At 34.6% G+C, this 16,780-nt stretch overlaps 1 protein-coding gene across 6 annotated transcripts in view; it reads left to right on the top strand.

Moving 5' to 3' along the window:
* The window catches only part of DLG1 (discs, large homolog 1 (Drosophila)), a 275,289-nt gene that overhangs the window by 126,637 nt on the left and 131,872 nt on the right, over positions 1-16,780 (top strand). For 5 of the 6 annotated variants that reach the window (XM_010834376.1, XM_010834377.1, XM_010834379.1 and 2 more), the window contains exon 6: positions 1,127-1,225. The exons of the other annotated variant lie outside the window; for it this stretch is intronic. In XM_010834376.1, coding sequence (XP_010832678.1) covers positions 1,127-1,225 — 99 coding nt within the window. The remainder of the gene's footprint in view (positions 1-1,126; positions 1,226-16,780) is intronic. 6 annotated transcript variants of the gene reach the window in all.

Here is a 16,780-nt window from a genome sequence, read left to right as displayed (position 1 = left end):
GATAGGTTCATCTGTACCATTTTTCTAGATTATACATATATGCATTAAATATGATACTTACTTTCTTTTTCTGACTTACTTCACTCTATATGACAGACTCTAGGTCCATCCACATCTCTACAAATGACCCAGTTTTGTTCTTTTCTATGGCTGAGTAATATCCTATTGTATATTTGTGCCACATCTTCTTTATCCATTCATCCGTTGATGGACATTTAGATTGCTTCCATGTCCTGGCTATTGTAGTGTTGCTATGAACTTTGGGGTGCATATGTGTATCCTCTTTGGAAAATATCTGTTCCAGGTCCTTTGCCCATTTTTTAATTGTCTTTTTATGGTGAGTTCTTTATCTGTTCTTCATGTGAAACCATCATCAGATGTACAGTTTGCAAGATTTTCTCCCATTCTATATGTTCTTTTCCCCTTTCTTGATAATGCCATTTGCTTCACAAAAGGTTTGAATTCTGATACAGTCTAATTTTTTTTTACATCTGCTTTTGATACCATATTTAAGAATCCATTGTTATATCCAGATTTATCCCTATGTTCTAAGAATTTTGTGGTTTTAATGCTTATATTTAGGTCATCAGTTAATTTCCAGATTTTGTATAGGATATGAGGTTAATAATTCTTGTATAGAATATGTCATTGGTACAGCAAATATTTATGATTTAATCCAGGTAACAGAGATTGGTACTTTTACAAGACACCCTGTGTTCCATTTACATCTTTTTAAAAAATAATTGAATTAATCATGAGAGTAATTGATTCTTTGAATGCAAGTAAGCAAGTGGTCAAATATATCCTGAATGCTATAAAAATATTTGTAGTCTGTGAAGCGAGTGTCTTATCTCCCAGTGGAGGAGTATTGTTAAATCATTATATTTTATTATTTTCATTTAAACATCTAAAGAGTAGTCACTTATTTTAACTAGAGTCATTAAAATTATTATTGGTGGTATAATTACTTCTAAGAGCATTTTCTCATTTAAATTGAAGTAATATATTATTTTACCTATTTTAGTTATTTCTGAAAACTATAATTTATCTTTGGACAAAACTTTCTGTTATATGTTTCCCTTTTATTTTATATTTTTCCTGATTTTTTGTCATTGATGATTTTTAGCCAACAGAAGCTGTATCTCCCTCTTCTCCCACTGTCCCTGTGATCCCTGTCCTGCCAGTCCCTGCTGAGAATACTGTCATCCTACCCATCATACCACAGGTTTTTATTAGTTTCTTTTTTCTTTATAAAACTTTTATTTGTTCTTAATGGTTTCATTTGTATTCTTTTCAGATCATTTCAACTGTTTCTTTGTTAGATTTGGTAATACACTTTGGACTTTAAATGATATTTTTAGGGAGTTAAATATCTGGGATTTAATATAAGATGGGTTCAATATTTGCCATTTTATTAGGTTATCTACAAAAAAGATACATTCTCAACTTCATCATATGGAACCTCCTTAGATTTGTTATCATGCCTTTTATACATATAAGTCTGTTCAAAACAATTTTAAAATGTATTTGCTTTGGGAAATTTTATTTTCTACAGATAGTAAAAATAATTATCCCTCCTAATTTTGTACTATATGTGTCCTTTTATATATAGCATTTTGTTCTCCAGTATATGTTGATCTTCTTTGGAAATACTCAATCTTTCTGTCATTTGATAGGATAACATACTTCACATTTATTATTGAAAAATAATAGCTGATGTATATAAAGTATTTGGGAGCTCTTTATGGTATCTTTGTAACTTTTCTGTAAATGTAAAAATACTCTGAAATCATGAGTTTATCTTTTTAAGTTAACGTGTAACAGCCAAAAAATACAATGAGATAATAGCCAAATGTCAGAGAATCTGAATATTTGTAGCTTTCAGAGCTTTAATAGTTCCAAGGGATGGCTTGTTAAGAGAATAAATAACTACACTACCAACAGAGTTATCCAAAGGTAAAATCACAGTGGTATTAGTAAGTAGGATAATTGAGATCTTTCACACCAAAGGTCATTATCTCATTTTAATGTGTAAACAAATGGATCTTTAGGTAATTTTACTATTATTGACCTGTAGCATAAAATCTAGTAAAAATGGTGTTTTTTGCTGTGTCAAAATAAGTCCTATTAGGGGGAAAAATGGGTTATCACCTTTCATTGTTCTCATCTCAGTGCCCTTCTCTCTTAAAAAGTGAAAATCAGAACATTATACAAAATAAGATTCTAGGGGGAAATATAGGTATTACAATAAAACTTATGAAAATCACAAAAAGTCAAATAATGAAACTGCCAAGAATTGAATAGATAAATCCAGATGGATATTTTCTGTACAGTGCAAAGAGAAATTGAATTTATAAATTATAAAATATAATTCTACATAGACAAAGGGTTATTGTAATAATGTAACATTCTTCAAAGTAACTAGGATTTAGTAGCACAGTATGTTTTGAAGTAGGAGACTTGAAAGTTTATTCTAGTCATGTCACTTCAGTTTGTCTTTTGATGTCATAATAGTTTTCTAAAACCCTTTGAAATTTTGAAGTAATTTCTGCTCTTATATTCAGTTAGGAATCAGTCCTCTCCTGTTCAGAAGTTCTCTTATTTATTCCAAGTGTCCCTAGCTCAGTATCACACTACACTTGAAAATTGTTTAGAGATTGCATAACCTTGTAATTATAAATAAAGAACTCAGATTGATCTGGTTTAGAATTCTAGTTCTACCACATCCTGCCCTCTCCAGTATTCTTGCCTGGACAATTTCATGGACAGAGGAGCCTGACAGGCTATAGTCCATGGGGTCAAAGAGTCAGACATGACTGAGCAACTAATACTTTTTCACTTTCCTACCACTTACTAGCTGTATAATTGAGCAGTTTACTTAACCTTGATCTCGTTACTCACCTGTTAACACTGATGATGATAGTAGTACTTACTTGAGATGTTTTACAGTGATTGAAAGAATAATATGCATATGCAGCTGGCACTTGATCTTGGCTATTTGTATCATTAGTGTTACTTCATATTTGCTTGAGACAGTAAACCAAGGAACAAGTTTAAAAACGAACAGGAGAGGCTTATTAATAGGGCAGCCTGGTGGGCTGCCGTCTGTGGGGTCGCACAGAGTCAGACATAACTGAAGCGACTTAGCAGTAGCAGCAGCAACCTCATTTTAGGTTTTAAATATACTTACAAAAGTTTATGTTGAATAGTTTAATAATTCGTTTTGTTTTACATGAGAAGGCTGTGGGTGTGCCTCATTTTGCAGAATAAGTGTATGTATACCTGAGTAATTGAGTATAACATATACATTATAAAATTAATGAAAGTGATTAAAATATTTGTCTCCAAATGAATTTTTAAATCCATATCTTATATATAACTTGATTTTAACATTCTAAATAAATACAATTTTTCTTCTAAAGATCTACTACTTTATACTTTGGATGCATCAGGAGATAATAGAAATAGAAACAGAAGATTTAAGATTTAGAGTCTAGTCCTGCTTTGTGACTCAAATTGTTTAACCTCTCTGAGTTTTATACTCCCTTCATCTATTAAAAATGGGGGCTAACACCTCTCTATTTGAAAGTGAGTTTGAGGACAGATAGCTAGAAAGATGATAAATTTTTAAAATATTGTCTTATATTATTTTTAGAACTTTAAACTTTCAGAGTACTTTTATATTGATCATGTCATTTAAATTTTATGAAAATATGAAAATTATGCTTACTATTTAGAGTGGTACAGAGATACATTGAATGGCTTTTATTTATTTATTCAAGGATAATTGCTTTATAGGATTTTGTTGTTTTCTGTCAAGCTTCAACATAAATCAGCCATTGGTATACATACATCCCCTCCCTCTTGAATGTCCCTTCCATCTCCTCCCCATTCCACCTCTTTAGATTGATAGAGAGCCCCTATTTGAGATTCCTGAGACATACAGCAAATTCCCATTGGCTATTTATTTTACATACAGTAATGTAAGTTTCCATGTTACTCTCTCCATACATCTTACACTCTCCTCCCCTCTGCCCTTGTCCATAAGTCTGTTTTCTATGTCTGTTTCTCCATTGCTGCCCTGCAAATAAATTCTTTAATACCATCTTTCTAGATTCTATATATATGTGTTAGTAGGCAGAGGAACCAGAGATCAAATTGCCAACATCCGCTGGATCATGGGAAAAGCAAGAGAGTTCCAGAAAGACACCTATTTCTGCTTTATTGACTATGCCACAGCCTTTGACTGTGTGGATCACAATAAACTCTGGAAAATTCTGAAAGAGATGAGAATACCAGACCACCTGACCTGCCTCTTGAGAAACCTATATGCAGGTCAGGAAGCAACAGTTAGAACTGGACATGGAACAGACTGGTTCCAAATAGGAAAAGGAGTATGTCAAGGCTGTATATTGTCACCCTGCTTATTTAACTTCTATGCAGAGTACCTCATGAGAAATGCTGGGCTGGAAGAAGCAGAAGCTGGAATCAAGATTGCCAGGAGAAATATCAATAACCTCATATATGCAGATGACACCACTCTTATGGCAGAAAGTGAAGAGGAACTCAAAAGCCTCTTGATGAAAGTGAAAGAGGAGAATGAAAAAGTTGGCTTAAAGCTCAACATTCAAAAAACGAAGATCATGGTATCCAGTCCCATCACTTCATGGGAAATAGATGGGGAAACAGTGGAAACAGTGTCAGACTTTATTTTTGGGGGCTCCAAAATCACTGCAGATGGTGATTGCAGCCATGAAATTAGAAGACGGTTAATCCTTGGAAGAAAAGTTATGACCAACCTAGATAGCATATTGAAAAGCAGACACATTACTTTGCCAACAAAGGTTTGTCTAGTCAAGGCTATGGTTTTTCCAGTGGTCACATATGGATGTGAGAGTTGGACTGTGAAGAAAGCTGAGTGCAGAAGAACTGATGCTTTTCAATTGTGGTGTTGGAGAAGACTCTTGAGAGTCCCTTGGACTGCAAGGAGATCCAACCAGTCCGTTCTAAAGGAGATCAGTCCTAGGTACTCATTGGAAGGACTGATGCTAAAGCTGAAACTCCAGTACTTTGGCCACCTCATGCGAAGAGTTGACTCATTGGAAAAGACTCTGATGCTGGGAGGGATTGGGGGCAGGAGGAGAAGGGGCCGACAGAGTATGAGATGGATGGATGGACATGAGTTTGGGTAAACTCCGGGAGTTGGTGATGGACAGGGAGGCCTGGCGTGCTGCAATTCATGGGGTCACAAAGAGTCGGACAGGACTGAGTGACTGAACTGAACTGAATACAATATTTATCTTTATCTTTCTGACTTACTTCATTCTGTATAATAGGCTCTAGTTTCATCCACCTCATTAGAACTGACTCAAATTGTTCCTTTTTATGGCTGAGTAATATTCCATTGTGTATATGTACCAGAATTTCTTTATCCATTCATCTGTTGATGGACATCTAGGTTGCTTCCGTGTTCTAGCTATTGTAAATAGTGCTGCAGTGACCATTGGGGTACATGTGTCTTTTTCAGTTTTGGTGTCCTTCGATTGGGTCCTGGCTCAGACGGTAAAGCGTCTGCCTGCAATGCGGGAGACCCGGGTTCTATTCCTGGGTCTGAACGATCCCCTGAAGAAAGAAATGGCAATCCACTCCAGCACTCTTGCCTGGAAAATCCCATGGACAGAGGAGCCTGATAGGCTATAGTCCATGCGGTCGCAAAGAGTCGGACACGACTGAGCGACTTCACTTCTTCTTAGGGTATATGCCCAGCAGTGGCATTGCTCGGTCATATCATTCCTAGTTTTTTAAGGCATCTCCATGCTGTCTTCGACAGTGACTGTATCAATTTACATTCCCACCAACAGTGAAAGAGGGTTCCCTTTTCTCCACACCCTCTCCAGCATGTATTGTTTGTAGACTTTTTGATGATTGCCATTCTGACCGGTATAAGTTGATGTCTCATTGTAATTTTGATTTGCATTTCTCTAATAATGAGTGATACTGAGCATGTTTTCATGTGTTTGTTAGCCATCTGTATGTCTTCTTTGGAGAAATGTCTATTTAGGTCTTTTTCCTACTTTTTGATTGGGTTGTTTGTTTTTCTGGTATTGAGTTGTATGAGCTGCCTGTATATTTTGGAAATTAATCTTTTGTCAGTTGTTTCATTTGCTATTATTTTCTCTCATTGCGAGGGTTGCCTTTTCACCTAGCTTATAGTTTCCTTTGCTCTGCAAAAGCTTTTGAGTTTAATCAAGTCCCAATTATTTACTTTCATTTTTATTCCCATTAGTCTAGAAGGTGGGTCATAGAGGATCTTGCTTTGATTTATGTCATTGAGTGTTCTGCCTATGTCTTCCTGTAAGAGTTTTATAGTTCCTGGTCTTACATTTAAGTCTTTAATCCATTTTGAGTTTATCTTTGTGTGTGGTGTTAGGAAGTGTTCTAATTTCATTCTTTTACATGTAGCTGTCCAGTTTTCCCAGCACGACTTATTGAAGAGGCTTTCTTTGCCCCATTGTATATTCTTGCCTCCTTTGTTAGAAATAAGGTATCCATAGGTGCATGGGTTTATTTCTGGGCTTTCTATCTTGTTCCATTGGTCTATATTTCTGTTTCTGTGCCCATACCATACTGTCTTGATGACTGTAGCTTTGTAATATAATCTGAAGTCAGGAAAGTTGATTCCTCCAGCTCCATTCTTCTTTCTCAAAACTGCTTTGGCTATTTGGGGTCTTTTGTGTTTCCATATGATTAGTGAAATTTTTTGTTCTAGTTTGTGAAAAATGCTGTGGTAATTTGGTAAGGATCACATTAAATCTGTAGATTGCATTTGGTAGTGTAGTCATTTTCACAATATTGATTGTTCCTACCCCGAAATGTGCAATCTCTCTCCATCTGTTTATGTCATATTTGATTTCTTTCATCAGTGTTGTATAACTTACTTCTTAGGTAAGTTTATTCCTAGATATTTAATTCTTTTTGTTGCACTGGTGAATGGGATTGACTCCTTAACTTCTTTTTCTTATTTTTCATTGTTAATATATAGTAATGCAAGTGTTTTCTGTGTATTGATTTTGTATGGCTTTTGAAGTTGCAGAAAGAACCTGGACTTTATAGTGAACTTTACCAATTCCTGGCCTTGCCTTTTCCTGGTTGTGTGATGGTGGGAACATTATTCAGTTTCTCATAGCCTCGGTTTCTCCAACCACATAGAAACTGAGCAAATAGCAATTGTGTAACAGATGCTAGTTCTTCCTACTGATGATATAATCTCTAAGATACTAGCCTATTAAATATACACCCAGAGTAAATACTTTTCTTTAAAACTAGATTCTTTAGACCTTTTTTTTAAAACCAGTTCTGAGGAGCTATCATGTAATGAAAGTATTATTGAAATGCTTTATAGCTAATTTTATGTTTGTATGAAAAGTCTGTGTTCATACTCAGACGCTTTGGAGACATTGTTTTTTGTTAATTATTTGTTACTGTTCCAGTCATGTAAATATAAAAATAAATATAACATTGTTCTTTTCCTCTGAGAGCCTACTATCTGTTCATGCAAGAGAGAGCAGATAACTCCCACATGACATGAGAGGAATTAAGGTTAGAGGTGTATACAGTATAGAGTATCCTGTTGCTTTTGGACAGTGCAGGTTTCACAGAACATATGAGTGTTGACCCTTAAATGATTTGATCATTAGTATAATCTAAAGCATGGCTTGTTACATTTTCACTTTAGTAGTGATCTTAAATACAATAATATATTTGGATTACCTTGATGGACCTTTTTTAACCACACACTATCACTTGACTGCAGTGCCGCTATTCTGTTTGTGTCTTGGATTTTTTGGTTTGTTTGTTTTTGTGTTATTTTCAAATTATTTCACACTTAAAAAGAGTTGCAAGAATTGTACAAAAATTTCATATACCTATGTCTCCCCCAATTGTTAAAATTTTTGCCTACCACATCTTCTTCATCATTTCTCTTCTTATATAATTGAGTATGATTTTTTTTTGTATACCAATTAAAAGGAAGTTATACTCATGTCTCCTTACGCTAAATATCATATGGGTAAATATGATAAATATGATACTAAATGTCTTCCTGAGAAAGAAAAATATTGCTATAATATAGTGATCTAAAGCAGAAAGTTAGCTAGCCTGCCAGGCTCCTTTGTCCATGGAATTCTCCAGACCAGAATATTGGAGTGGGTAGCAGTTCCCTTCACCAGGGGATCTTCCCAACCCAGGGATTGAACCCAGATCTCCTGCGTTGCATGTGTATTCTTTACCATCTGAGCCACAAGAGAAGCAACATAATACTACAGACCATAATTCTCTTTTGCCAGTAGCCTAGTAATGTTCTTTATATGAAAAACAAAAACAACTCCTTTGTCCCATCCAAGACCACAGTTAGTGTTCATGAATCTACTTTAATCTAAAGTAGTGCCACAGTCTTTCATGTGTGTGGCCTTTTACAAGAGAACAGGCTAGTTGTTTTGTAGAATACCTGCAATTTGTGTTTGTTTGATGCATTTTATTAATTAGATTGAGGTCATTTTTTTTCCTTTTTTAATTGTTAATAGACACATAATGTATATTACACCACCTTAACTATTTTAAAGTTTACAGTTCATTGGTATTAAGTACATTCATATTGGTGTCTATATATCACCATCATCCATCTGCAGAACATTTTATTCATTTCGCAGAATTGAAACTCTGTACCCATTAAACACTGAATTCCCCATTCCCCCCTCTCCCCCTCACCTCCCAGGTGAGGCCTTGGCAACTAGTATTCTGCATTCTTTCTCTATGATTTTGACTCAAGTACCTTAGATAAGTGAATCATAACAGTATATGTCTGTCTGTGGCTAGCTGATTGCACTTAGCATACTGACCTTAAGGTTAATCCATGCTGTATACATATGTAGCACCAGAATATACCTTTTTTTTAAAGCTAAATAATATCTCATTTTATGTGTGTATCAGACTTTGCTTATCCATTTGTCAGTTAACAACTCAAGTTGCTTCCACATTTTAGCTATTGTGAATAATGCTGCTATGAACATGGGTGCATAGATATGTCTTCAAGATCCTGCCTTCAGTTCTTTAGAGTATATACCTGAAAGTATAGTAACTAGATTATTTTGTAACTAAATTTTTAGGGGAACCATCATAACTATTTTCCACAGTGGTGTAGCACTTTATATTCCCACCAGTGAAGTACAGTGGTTCCAATTTTCCCACATCTACAGCAACACTCCTTATATTTATTCTGTTTTCATATTGTCAGTCACACTGATGGGTATAAGGTGGCATCTCATTGTAGTTCTGATTTTCAGCTCCCCAGTGATTAGTGATGTTGAACATCTTTCCATGTGTTTATTGGCCCTTTGTATATCTTCTTCAGAGAATGCCTGTTATTTAAATCCTTTGCCCAGCTTTAAAGTGGTTGTTTATCTTTTTCTTGTTGAGTTTTGGAAGTTCTCTGTATATTCTGGATATTAGTTCCTTATTAGATACATGATTTGCAAATATTGACTCCCATTCTGTGGGTTGTCTTTTTACTCTGTGGATAATGTCGTTTGATGCACACAATTTTTAATTTTTAGCAAGTCCAAATTGTCTATATTTTCTTTTGTTGCCTGTGCCTTTGGTGTTATATCCAGTGAATCACTGCCAAATGCACTGTCGTGAAGCTTTTATCTTGTGTTTTCTTCTTAGGGTTTTATAGTTTTAGGTCTTTTATTTAAGTCATGGTTCCATTTAAAATTAATTTTTGTATATGGTGTTAGGCTTCATTATTTTGCATTTGGATATCCAGTGTTTCAGCACTGTGTATTGAAAAGACTGTCTTGTTCGCATTGAACGGTCTTTATACCCTTAATAATTGAAAATAATTCGACTATATATATGTGGGATTATTTCTGCACTGTATATTCAATTCCAGTGGCATATGGCTGCCTTTAAGTTTAAGTCATCTAGCTTTGTCAGTTTTAGGACTATTTTGTCTATTCAGGTCCCTTGAGATTCCAAATGAATTTTTGGATGGGTTTTCCTTTTTCTGCAAAAAGACATCATTGTTATTTTGATAGGAATTGTATTAAATCTATAAATTGCTTTGGGTAGTATTGACATCTTAACAGTATTAAGATGTCATGAACAGGGGATGTGTTTCCATTTATTCCTATTGTCTTTAATTTCTTTCAGCAATGTTATAGTTTTCATTGCACAGATATTTCACTCGTTGGCTAAGTTCATTCCTAACTGTTTATTCTTTTTGATACTGTTGTAAATTGAATTGTATTTGTTTTCTTTCCAGCTTGTTTGTATATAGGAATGCAACTGATTTTTGTGTGTAGACCATTTACTGCCACTTTGCTAAGTTTATTAGTTCTAACAGACTTTTGTGTGGTTCCTTCAGAGTTTTCTACATATATGATCATATTATCTGCAAACAGATAATTTTCTTTTTTTCATTTGGGAAATTTACTTCATGCTTTACAGGGAAACAGGAGGGTCAGAGTACCCCTTGTTTTGGCCATTTTTAAAAATTTTGGAAATATGATAACACATTTACAAGAGACTTGGAAAATACAGAACATGGTTATATGTAGTTCCACTACATATTACAATTATTTTTTTGTAGTTAAATTAAGATTTTTAGTTGGAGTTTCAATATCAAAGTCTCAAAAATTAATAGAATGAATATACAGAGAAGTAGAAGGATGCAGTAGTCTTGAAAAGCACTGTTCACCAGTTCAACATAATTAAGATTTATACAGTTTTCATACAACAGTAGGATACATATTCTGTTCAAATTCCCATAGATTATAAACGAGGAGACACTGGAACATATCCAGAGACATAAGACCAGGTGCAAAAAATGGGTGGTCTAAAGATATTGAAATCATACAGAGTTTGTTCTCTTATCCTTGTAGAATTATGTTAGAGATCAGTATCGAAAGATACTTGAAAATAACCCCCATATTTTCAAATACAACGTAACATTTACAAAGAGAGATCTTTGACTTAGCATTGAAAACTTCAATAAAGTTAGAAGACTGAAAAAACACAGGGTGATTAAAGAGAAGAAAGCACTAAATGAGAAAATAATATCAGAGTGGGAAATTAATATCAAAGATACTTTAAAATCTCATGTATTTAGAAATTAAAAGTCTACTTTTAAATGATGGGTATGTCTAAGAAACCATAGCAGGGAAATAGAAAATATTTATTAATGGAATAAAAATTGAAAAGAGAATTTACCAGAATTTGTTGCTTGCAGCTGAAGCTGCTGAATAATTTTTCTTCTTATTTGTTTAATTGACTGATTTTCAATACTTTGTTGGATAGAAGTTGTGAAAGTGGGCCAGCTTGACTTGTTTTTGATATTAGAGGGAAAGTTTTCAGTCTTTCACCATGGAAGTACGTTTGCTGTAGGTTTTTCATGTATGACCTTTATTATGTGGTGGTTTCCTTATATTCTAAGTTAAAATATTTAATACTGTCACATACTTCCTGCATAGATTGAGATGATCATGTTGGGTTTCCCCCCCCCTTCTTTATTCTATTGATGTGGTATGTTACATTGATCAGTTTTCCTGTGTTGAATCATCCTTGCAATCCAGTAATAAATCCTACTTGCTCATGGTATATAAACCTCTTAGTATAATGCTGAATTCAATTTTTGTTGAGATTTTTGGATTAGTATACATAAGGGATATTGGTGTGCAGTTTTCTTATAGTGATAATGCTGGCCTTGAAGTATAAGTTGGGGAGTATACCTTCCTCTTCAATTTTGGGGCAGAATTTGAAAAAATTGATGGTAGTTCTTCACATGTTTGGTGGATTTCACCAGGAAAACAGTCAGATTTTAAGGGCTTTTCTTTGTCAGGAGATTTTTGATTACTGATTCAATTCCTTATTATAGAGTATTAAAATTTTCTCTTCATGATTTGGCATTGGTAGGAGTTTTTCCATTTTGTCTAAGTTATCCAGTTTGTTGGCTTACACTTGCTCATAATAACTCCTATAATCCTTTTTGTTTCTGTTGAATTAACAATAGTGTTCCCACTTTCATTTCTGATTTTAATAATTTATTATTCTCTCCTTTTCCCTTAGTCCATCTAACTAAAAGTTTGTCAATTTGTTGATCTTTTAAAAAAAACTATTGCCCTCATTTTCTCTAGTATTTATTTGATTCATTGGTTAATAGTATGTTGTTTAATTTCCACAACTTGGTGAATTTTCCAGTTTGCTTCTATTACTGCTTACTATCTTCATCCATTTTTGACATAAAACATACTTTGTATGACAACTTCCTTACTAAATCTATTGAGACGTAATTGTGGCCTAACATATGGTATATTCTGGAAATGATCCAAATGCACTTGAAAAGAACGTATCCTGTTGTTGGGCAGAGTGTTTCAAATGTGTCTGTTAGGTTAGATTGGTTTATTGTGTCATGTAAGTCATTTTTTTTTTGTACTTATCTTTTGTCTGGCTATTTTACACGTTATTTTGAACAGGGCATTGAAATCTTTAACTATTATTTGTAAAACTGTTTACTCTCTTTAATTCTGTCGCTTTTTATTTCATAGATTTTGATGGTATATCATTAGGTACATGAATGTTAATTGTTTTATTTTCTTACTGTATTAAACCTTCTATTAATATGTAATGTCCTTTGTCCCTTGTAACTTTTTTTAATTTAACTTTTATTTTATCTAATATTAATATGGTCACGCCTATCTTTTAGTTGCTAGTTGCATGGAATATCTTTTTCTATCACTTTCAACCTGTTTGCATCTTTGGATCTCAATGAAGTCTCTTGCAGAAAACATAGTTGGGTCATGTGGTTTTATCCATTCTGCTTTTTTTTTTGATTGGAGGGTTTAAGCAATTTGCATTTAAAGTAATTATTGATAAGGAGAGCCTTCTGTCATTTTGTTATTTATTTTCTATATTTATTACAGGTTTATTTCCTGCATTACTGTCTGATTTTTTGTTTGGTTGATTTTTTTATATATGTAGTGAAATGTTTAGATTCCTTTCATTTTTCTTTTTATGTATATTTGTAGCTAATTTCTCTGTGGTTACCATGGAGATTACATTTAACATCCTGAAGTTAAAACACTAAAATTTAAATTTATGTAGTTTAACTTTAATGATATATGAAAACTCTGCTCCTTTTAAACAGTTACATCCCCACCCCTTTCAGTTGTTTATGTCACAAAATTACAACTTTATACATTATATGTACAAAAACCTAAACTAACAATTTTTAAATGCATTCATGTTTTAAATTATGTAGAAAATGTGAAATTACAAAGCAAAGTTATTATAATATTAACTTCTGGGCTAGTAACTGATTTTAGTTACTTACTGATGTTGACATCACTTCTGTATGAATAATTCACTTTTAGACTAACTTTTAAAATATAAAATTCCAGGCAAGAATACTGGGGTGGGTTGCCATGCCCTTCTCCAGGGATCTTCCTGACCCAGGATCAGGCATGGCAACCCACTCCAGTATTCTTGTCTGGAAAACCCCATGGGTAGAGGATCTTGGTGGGCCATTGTCCACGGGGTGACAAAGAGTCAGACATGACTGAGTGACTAACATGTTCACTTCTTTAAAATATAGTTAAAAAAATATTAGTCTCTTAAATCATATAGATAACAAAAAGTGATGTTACAAAACACTATTAAGATAACAAAGCATTTCCTTGTATTTATCCTTATTACCAAGGTCTTTATTTCTTCAGACACCTAGAGTTACTGTCTTGTGTCCTTTCATTTCTACATGTAGGATTCGCTTTAGCATTTTTTTCAGGACCAGTCTATAAGTAATGATCGCCTTCAGCTTTGTTTATTTGAGAATGTCATAATTTCTCCCTCATATTTGAGAGATTATTTTGCCAGTTACTGGGTTCTTGATTGACAGTGTTTTTCTTTGAGCACTTTGAATATACCAGCCCACTGTTTCCTGACCTCAAAGGAGCTCTTGTATATTGAGTCACTTTGTTGTACTGCTTTCACCATTTTCTCTTTGTCTTTCAGCAGTTTGATTTTAATGTGTCTGAGTGTGAATCTCTCCGAGTTCATCCTATCTTGAGTTTTTTCAGCTTCTTTGATTGTTTATATTCATGTCTTTCATCAAATTTGGGAATGTTTTACCCATTATTTCTTCAGATATTCTCTCTTCCCCTTTGGTCTCTCTCTTCTTGGACTCCTGCAGTGTTTGTTGGTCTGCTTAATAATGATGGCCAACAAGTCTCTTTAGACTCTGGTTACTTTTCTTCAGTCTTTCTGTTCTCAGACTTAAGAATTTACATCATCCTGTCTTCAGGTTTCCTAATTCTTCTGCCTGCTCACATCTACTTTAGTGAATTTTTCATTTCAATTACTTTGCTTTTCAGCTTCAGAATTTCCTTTTGGTTTCTCTTTAGGTTTTCTGCCTTTTATTGCTTTCTCCCTTTTGTTCATACATTCTTTCCTTGACTTTGTGCACCATGTCCTTTAGTTCTTTGGATATCATCACAGTGGTTGCCTTAAATCATTTGTCTAATAGATATGCCACCAGCTTTTTTTCAGAGACAGTTTCTTTTTTCTTCACTCTCCCTCCTTTGAATGGAACATGTGTTCCTATTTCTTTGCATGCCTTTTGAATTTTTTTGTTGGAAATTGGACATTTGAATCTTATGATTTTTCTGGAAATCAGATTCTCCCCTTTTCTAAAGTTTGCTGGTTTTTTTGTTTGGGGGTTTTTGATTGCTGTAGGCTCTTTGTGCTAAAAATTAGCTTATGAGTTAACCTTAAAATCTTCTCTGATTTTTTTTCTATGCCTGCACCTTCCCCAGGTATGCACAATGACTTTGTGATTTCCCTCATATATGTGGTTGTTTTTGAATATTCTAATCGTCAGTGTCTGATTCTCAAAAGGGGAAAATTATGGGAGGAGACACTTGCCCTTTAAATCTAGGAGTCACTTCAGCCAGAGGGGGAGGAATTTATATTACTTGGGGGAGGCTCAGCAATAATGGCCACTGTCCATGAGGTAGCTAAGAGTTGGACACGACTGAGCAACTTCACTTTGACTTTTCACTTTGATGCATTGGAGAAGGAAATGGCAACCCACTCCAGTGTTCTTGACTGGAGAATCCCAGAGACAGGGGAGCCTGGTGGGCTGCCGTCTATGGGGTTGCACAGAGTCGGACACGACTGAAGCGACTTAGCAGTAGCAACAGCAGCAGCAGCAGCCTCTTTGAAACCTCTGTGATCAGAGGCAGCAATCAGAACACAGATTCCCTATATTTGAAGAACAGGGTCCTTTTTGGCTGCCCCCTTCCTCCCTACTCTGCCCTGGCTTGTGCAGGCTTTGTGCCAGCTGCTGCAGGAACAAATTATGAAGAATGGGAATTGCGTAGCTGCAACACTGCTGAGAATTGAAATTGACTAAATTAACCACAGTTTGACATCTAATAACTTCTGGAAGTTGCAAGCCCTCAATAGACTACAGAATTCCAAAATACTTACGTCACACTGGCAATTGCATTTTGCCAGTACAGTCGTCATCTAGGTGGAGAAGCAAATTTGTGGGACTTTTTATTCTGTCATCATTCCAGAATTCGTCCTATTTGTTTTTACAGTCACTTTAACTTATATATGTATAGTGGTCACTAACGTGATAGCGTTGAACTTTCAATGCTGTGTGTGCCAAATTAGAATCCGAGATGTACTACTCTCTGGGGTTTGAGTTCTTTATTGGAGAAATACTTGTTTATAATTTAGTAGGAGAGAAAGAGAGCAACATTAAACCAATAATATAATGAAACTTCGACAAATGCTAAGGAGGAGAAATATAGTATACAGCATAAAAGCATTTTCTAAACTAATTTTGGCCTGTTTTTGAATAACTGAATCTTAGAATTATTTTAACACAAAATTTTTAAGATGTAATATTGTTCTCTGAAATTGGATTAGGATGCTGCAGTATGTTAACAGCAGCAGACTTATGAGGCCCTTTATTAATGAAATAACATTCTAAAAGTTGGATGATCAAAACTGTGTTTCTTAAGTCTTATTATTAATTCGTGGGTCATATTCTTTAGGGGTTGGTTAGTTTCTGTTTCTGGTATGTCCTGCCCCTTTCCTATCACCCTCCCCCCATTTCTAAGTGAATCTTAGGATTTTATTATTGTCTAAGTTGAGACATATACAGTGGTATATACTATTAGTAAGTATAATGGATTAGCAATAGGTTTCTGGGGTTTACAACAGTTTTTTGTTGTTTTTAATATCTCACACTCTATTAAAGTAATGCTCAAAATTCTCCAAGCCAGGCTTCAGCAATATGTGAACCATGAACTTCCAGATGTTCAAGCTGGTTTTAGAAAAGGCAGAGGAACCAGGGATCAAATTGCCAACATCTGCTGGATCATGGAAAAAGCAAGAGAGTTGCAGAAAGACACCTATTTCTGCTTTATTGACTATGCCAAAGCCTTTTACTGTGTGGATCACAATAAACTCTGGAAAATTCTTCAAGAGATGGAATACCAGACCACCTGACCTGCCTCTTGAGAAACCTATGTGCAGGTCAGAAAGCAACAGTTAGAACTGGACAGGGAACAACAGACTGGTAACAAATAGGAAAAGGAGTACGTCAAGGCTGTATATTGTCACCCTGTTTATTTAACTTATATGCAGAGTACATCATGAGAAACGCTGGACTGGAAGAAACACAAGCTGGAATCAAGATTGCTGGGAGAAATATCAA

The sequence above is a fragment of the Bison bison genome, unplaced genomic scaffold (genome assembly GCF_000754665.1).
Source record: "Bison bison bison isolate TAMUID 2011002044 unplaced genomic scaffold, Bison_UMD1.0 scf7180017864032, whole genome shotgun sequence".
Taxonomy (NCBI): Eukaryota; Metazoa; Chordata; class Mammalia; order Artiodactyla; family Bovidae; genus Bison; species Bison bison.
This window is presented reverse-complemented; position numbering and strand designations above follow the sequence as displayed.